Here is a 6689-nt window from a genome sequence, read left to right on the forward strand (position 1 = left end):
TCCTGCCATGCATTGTATATTCCCTTGCCTTGTTAGTCCTCCCAAAATGTATCACCTCACACTTCAGGATTAAATTCTATTTGCTACTGCTCCACCCATCTTACCAGCCCATCTATATCTCCCCGCAATCTAAGGACTTCCTCCCCACCATTACAACACCACCACCCCTAGTGCCATCCGTGAACCCACCGATCATACCTCCTACACTCACGTCCAAACCACCAATGCAAACCAAAAACAGCAAGGGTCCCAGCACCGATCCCCGCGTTACACCACTGGTCACAGTCCTCCAATCGCAAAAACAGCCCCCAACCACCACCCTCCACCTCCTGCCGCAAAGCCAATCCCGGATCTAATCCGCCAAATTGCCCTTGATTCGATAGGCTCCCACCCTCCTAACCAATCTCCCAAGCAGGAACCCATCAAAAGCCCCACTGATATCCATGTACACCACATCCACTGCTCCACCCTCATCTACACATCCAGTCACCACCTCGAAAAATTCAATCATGTTAGTTAAACATGATCTCCCTCTGACAAAGCCATGCAGACGATCCCTGATTAATCCCTGCCTCTCCAAATTGAGATTAATCCTGTCTCTCAGAATTTTTTCCAATATTTTCCCAACCACTGATGTTAGATTCACCGGCCTGTAATTGCCTGGTTTATCCCTGCTCCCCTTCTTGAATAATGGTACCACATTCGCTGTCCTCCAGTCCTCTGGTACCTCTCCTGTGGCCAGAGAGGATTTGAAAATTTGTGTCAGAGCCCCTGCTATCTCCTCCCTTGCCTCACATAACAGCCTGGGATACATCTCATCTGGGCCTGGGGATTTATCCACTTTTAAGCCCGCTAATACAGCTAATACTTCCTCCTTTTCTTAAGAGCAATTAGGGATGGGCAATAAATGCCAGCCTAGTCAGTGATGCTCACATCCCCCAAACAAGTTTTAAACAACTTGGAGTGCATATCCACAGATCCCTGAAGGTGGCTGGACAGGTAGATAAGGTGGTCAAGAAGGCATACGGGACACTTGCCTTTATTGGCTGAGACATAGATTATCAGAGCTGGGAGGTTATACTGGGGACTGTATAAAGCACTGGTTAGGCCACAGCTGGAGCATTCAAGAAAGGTAGCAGGGATAAACCAGGTAATTACAGGCCAGTGAGTCTATCATCAATGGTTGGGAAACTATTGGAAAAAGTTCTGAGAGACAGGATTAATCTCCACTTGGAGAAGCAGGGATAGTCAGCACGGCTTTGTCAGGGGGAGATCGTGTCTAACTAACTTGATTGAATTTTTCGAGGAGGTGACTAGATGTATAGATGAGGGTAAGGCAGTTGATGTAGTCTACATGGGCTTCAGTAAGGCTTTTGATAAGGTCTCGCATGGGAGATTGGTTAAGAAGGTAAGAGCCCATGGGATCCTTGGCAATTTGGATCCAAAATTGGCTCAGTGACAGGAGGCAGAGGGTGATGGTCGAGGGTTGTTTTTGCGAGTGGAAGCCTGTGACCAGTGGTGTACCACAGGGATCGGTGCTGGGACCCTTGCTGTTTGTAGTGTACATTAATGATTTAGACGTGAATATAGGAGGTATGATCAGTAAGTTCGCTGATGACACGAAAATTGGTGGTGTCGTAAATAGTGAGGAGGAAAGCCTTAGATTACAGGACGATGTAGATGGGCTGGTAAGATGGGCAGAGCAGTGGCAAATGGAGTTTAATCCTGAGAAGTGTGCGGTGATGCATTTTGGGAAGACTAACAAGGCAAGGGAATATACAATGGATGGTAGGACCCTAGGAAGTACAGAGGGTCAGAGGGACCTTGGTGTACTTGTTCATAGATCACTGAAGGCAGCAGCACAGGTAGATAAGGTGGTTAGGAAGGCATATGGGATACTTGCCTTTATTATCTGAGGCATAGAATATAAGAGCAGGGAGGTTATGTTGGAGCTGTATAAAACGCTAGTTAGGCCACAGCTGGAGTACTGTGTACAGTTCTGGGCACCACACTATAGGAAGGATGTGAATGCACTGGAGAGGGTGCAGAGGAGATTCACCAGGATGTTGCCTGGGCTGGAGCATTTCAGCTATGAAGAGAGACTGGATAGGCTGGGGTTGTTTTCCTTCGAGCAGAGAAGGCTGAGGTAGAGGCCTGCCTTAGGTCAGGTAAAAGAACTCAACCGGCCCACAACCCGCCCGAGCCCAACCCGGCCCGAGTCCCTTCGAGTTTGCCCCGAGCCCGACCCGACTTACCTTCCTGGCATCGAACATGGAAGAAGCTGCAGTGCATGCGAGATGACGTCATACTGCTCAGACTCAGTTTTGTCCTGGACTCAGGTAAGTTTTTTAAAATTTTTAATACTTACTGGCAGAGCACCTACCGTGTGTGTCCGGCCCGATCCGACTCGATCCAGACTGGGCCTAACCCGACCCGAGCCTGAAAGCCAAAAGCCTCAGAAGATGGGCCCGAACCCGACAAAAGGGGGGACATGATTGAGGTATACAAAATTATGAGGGGCATTGATAGGTTAGTTAGGAAGACACTTTTTCCTTTAGTGGAGGGGTCAAGAACCAGGGGGCATAGATTTAAGGTAAGGGGCAGGAGGTTTAGGGGGGATTTGAGGAAAAATCTTTTCACCCAGAGGGTGGTTGGAATCTGGAACACACTGCCTGAAGAGGTGGTAGAGGCAGGAACCCTCACAACATTTAAGAAATATTTAGATGAGCACTTGAAAAGCCATAGCGTACAAGACTACGGGCCAAGTGCTGGGATTAGAATAGTTAGGTGCTTGATGGCCAGCACAGACACGATGGGCCGAAGGGCCTGTTTCTGTGCTGTATAACTCTATGACTCAATGGAGTACTGTGTGCAGTTCTGGTGACTGCACTATAGGAAAGATGTGATCGCATTAGAGAGGGTACGGAGGAGATTTACGAGGATGTTGCCTGGATTGGAGGGTTAAGATGGAGTGGATAAGAAGGCTTGGTTGAGGGGTACATATCCAGCAGTCGTAGGTTTAGGGTAAGAGGTCGGAGGTTTAGAGGGGATTTGAGGGGAAGTTCTTTCCACCCAGAGGGTGGTGGTGATCTGGAACTCACTGCTTAACAGGGCAGTAGAGGCAGAAAGCCTCATAATATTTAAAACGTAACTGGAAAGGCACATGAAGGGCTGTAACCTGCAAGGCAATGGGCCAACAGCTGGAAGGTGGGGTTCGGCTTGGATGGCTACTTGTCGGCCGGCATGGACGTGATGGGCCGAATGGCCTCCTCCTGTGCTGACAGTACGATTCTGCAGCAGTTCGAGAATCCAGCTCACCACCTCTTCCTCGAGGTTAATCAGGGATGGGCAACAAATGCTGGACTTGCCTGAACCCCCCCCCCTGCGGTGGAGCCTGATCGCTGAGCTGAGGACCTGCAGTGTTCATGAGTGTTTGTCAAAACAGACAGGATATGTGCTGAGGGCCTGCACACCCCATGGTCAATGAGCCTGGCAACAACAGCTTGTATTTATATAGCAACGTTAAAGTCGTAAAACAATCCCAAGGCAGCTCACAGGAATATTGTCGAACAATGGTGACACTGAGCCACAGGAAGAGGTATTGGGATAGGTTGGCAAAGTTTGGTCGGTTTTAAGGAGCGTCTTAAAGGAGGAGAGGCGGAGAGGTTTCGGGAGTGAATTCCAGAGCGTAGGACCCAGGCAGCTGAAGGCACGGCCGCCAATGGTGGAGCGATGGGAATCGGGGGAGGGGGGGGGGGGGTGATGAACAAGAGGCCAGAATTGGAGGAGCGCAGAGATCTCGGAGGGTTGAGGAGGCCATGGAGGGATTTGAAAGCAAGAGAATTTTAAAGTCGAGGTTTCAGTCTTCCCGATATTTAATTGGAGGGAATTTCTGCTCATCCAGTACTAGATGTGGGATAAACAGTCTGATAATTTAGAGACAGCGGAGGAGTGGAGAGAGGTGGTGGTGAGGTAGAGCTGGGTGTCGTCAGTGTACATGTGAAAACTAACACTGTGTTTTCGGATGATGTCGCCGAGGGGCAGCGTGTAGATGGGAAATCGGAGGAGGGAGGGGGCCAAGGATAGATCCTTGGGGGGACACCAGAGGGAACGGAGCAGGAGCAGGAAGTGAAGCCATTGCAAGTGATTCTCTGTCTATGATTAGATAGATCAGAATGGAGCCAGGAGAGGGCAGCAACTCCTAATACTGGAGCTCTCTGACTGATCTGCCCACTGTCTCCCACCTCAACCCACTGCCAAAGGCCCGCCCAAACTGGTCACGCAGTTCAAAGGTCAGGAGTTCAAATGCCATCAGGGCAGGGATTGATTTGTGAACCTGCTAATTTGTAAGTGGCGTCACGAGGGGTCCACTGAGCTTCTGGATTGTTGTCAAACCTCGCCTAATGCCGTTCGGGGAGGGGAACCTGCTGCCCCTCCTGGTCTGGCCTCCCACACTACTTCAGTCCCACACTACTTTTAGTCGAGTGTCGCCCCCCCCCCCCCCCCTCCCTCCCTCAGTGTACTGCGATCTGGGTGAATTGCCAACCTTGCCCAGATGCCAAGGACAATCTCAAGGGCCGAGTGTGGAGCGATGTTGAGCCTGAGGCCTGCACGAAATGGAGGCCTCACTGTCACAGTCCGCCCTCTGTTGGAGAGCAGAGCCTCGGGGGGAGGGGGAGTGGGTCGGGTTTCCCTCCGGCCCCCCCCCCCCCCCAGGCGGCACCGGCGTTCAAACAACCGCACTCCCTCTCCCTCCCTATCGGCCTATTGATCTGCAGCAGATCCCTGCGGCAACAGAGTGGGGGGGGGGGTAATCAGGGTGAGAGATATGGCCAAAGAAAATGTCCAGGATAACATGCCCCAAGAGCTGGGAGAAGTGACGAGCAGTGCCACAACGCTCCATGACCTCTCCGTGCTGCCCGAGATGACACTCGGACGCAGAATCCGCTGTAACAGGGGGGCACCCTGCACACAGCAAGATCCCACAATAACCTGCCTTAAGCTGAGGGACAGCAGGGGAACACCCTGCTCATCACGGGATGGGATCCTTCCCTCAGTGGCCTAGAGAGGCTTAACACCAGGCGTGCGCGGAGGCCAGGCCCAATGAGAGGGAAAAGCGAGACAGTGCGTGCTGAGCTTTTAGTCTGTTTATTAATTAGAATGTTATCGCACACTCCCTTCACGCTTCGAACAATCTCTCAGAAACACTTGCGGTGGACAATCACCGGGCCCTTCTCGTCGTAGTCCTTTCGGCGGACCCACATGGACTGGAAGGTATTGAGGCAGGCGGTGATGGAGCCTCCGATCCACACCGAGAACTTGCGCTGGGGGGAGGCGTAGACGTTGAGCTTGGCTCTGTGGGGTGCCAGCTCGCCCATTTCCTTCTGGATCCGCTCGGCGAAGCCGGGGAACATGGAGGAGCCGCCCGACAGCACGATGTTGTTGAGGAGCTCGGGCTGGTGCTCCGCCTTGCACTTCTCCAGGCTCTTCATGGCCAGCACGTGGAGGCCCGGGTCGGTGAGGCCTACCACCTCAGGCTTGAAGAGCGACTCCGGGCAGCGGAAGCGCTCGTTGCCGATGGTGATGATGTGGCCGTCGGGCAGCTCGTAGTCGGTGAGGTAGTCATTCTCGTTGGCCACCATCTCCTCGTTGAAGTCCTGCGCCACGTAGCAGCAGGTCTCTTTGATGTTCCGCACAATGTGCATCTCCTCGGGGCTGAAGGGGTTGCCGCACTCCTCCAGCAGTTTGGCCATGTACTCGGTCAGCCCCCCGCCGGCCAGGTCCAGCCGGAAGGTGGCGTGGGGCATGGTGTAGCCATTGTGGATGGGGGCCGTGTAGGAGACCCCCAGGCCCGACTCGATGATCAGGCCCGTGGTGCGGCCGGTGGAGTAGAGGGAGAGCAGGGACTGGTGAGCCACGTACATGGCCGGCACGCCGAAGCCCTCAAACAGGAGCTCGGCCGACTTCTCCCGGTTGGTGGTGGGGGACAGGGGGGCGTCCGAGAGCAGCACCGCGTGTTCCTCGGGGGCCACGCGCAGCTCCTGGTAGAAGATGTGGTGCCACAGCATCTCCAGGGCGTCCCAGTCGGTCACGATGCCATTGGTCACCACGGGGGTCTTGATGATCCAGGGGTCGTTGGGGATGGCGCTGCCAATGTAATAGTCCGGCCCCTTGTGGAGCTCGTCGCTGGTGTGGTTGGGGATGCCCACCAGGGAACGCAGCACCACCCGGGGCTTATCGTCACCGGCGAAGCCAGCCTTGGTGTAACCGGTGCCGTTGTCCATCACCACGGCAGCGGTCTCGGTGAAGGCCTCCAGGCACATGGGGGGTGCCTGGGGAACGGCAGGTAAGGGCTTACTCATTCTGATCGCGGGTGGGCAGCTTGTCGAGTCTCCGAGCAGTCAGTCGCACTGTTCCTCCTTTCCGCAGCCAGATACTGTATCTCCTCTCTCTCTCTCTCTCTCTCTCTCTCTGTCTCGAGTGTCACTGTTTCTGTGACTAAACCCCCCCCCCCACCCCCCCCTTACCCTCCCCAGAATCCCCACCCCACAGCCCCTGGGCCGGTTGCCGGGGGCAACAGCTCCCACCTCACAATGGGCCCTGGGGTGACCTCTGACCTCAGGGCCCCCCCAGGAAATGAGGCCACAGAGGGACCCTGAGGTCACTGAACAGGAGCAAAGGGAGATGGG

The 6689-nt window shown here is 54.0% G+C and overlaps 1 protein-coding gene across 2 annotated transcripts; it reads right to left on the reverse strand.

Annotated features, from left to right (window-relative positions):
• Window positions 1-5198: 5198 nt before the first annotated feature.
• LOC137363777 (actin, acrosomal process isoform-like) lies at window positions 5199-6323 on the reverse strand. Of its 2 annotated transcripts, XM_068027333.1 has the most exons (2): window positions 6192-6323; window positions 5199-6068 (listed from the first exon to the last, which is right to left on the reverse strand). In XM_068027333.1, exons 1-2 carry the CDS (start codon window positions 6321-6323, stop codon window positions 5199-5201), a joined length of 1002 nt encoding a protein of 333 aa, XP_067883434.1. The 2 variants fall into 2 exon arrangements, with proteins under 2 accessions (XP_067883434.1, XP_067883433.1); XM_068027332.1 differs by having other exon boundaries at window positions 5199-6323.
• Window positions 6324-6689: the final 366 nt, after the last annotated feature.

Source organism: Heterodontus francisci, unplaced genomic scaffold (assembly GCF_036365525.1).
Source record: "Heterodontus francisci isolate sHetFra1 unplaced genomic scaffold, sHetFra1.hap1 HAP1_SCAFFOLD_828, whole genome shotgun sequence".
Taxonomy (NCBI): domain Eukaryota; kingdom Metazoa; phylum Chordata; class Chondrichthyes; order Heterodontiformes; family Heterodontidae; genus Heterodontus; species Heterodontus francisci.

Coding starts and splice junctions, on each gene's coding strand:
- LOC137363777 (XM_068027332.1), bottom strand. CDS start 6,323: ATGTGCCTGGAGGCCTTCACCGAGACCGCTGCCGTGGTGATGGACAAC.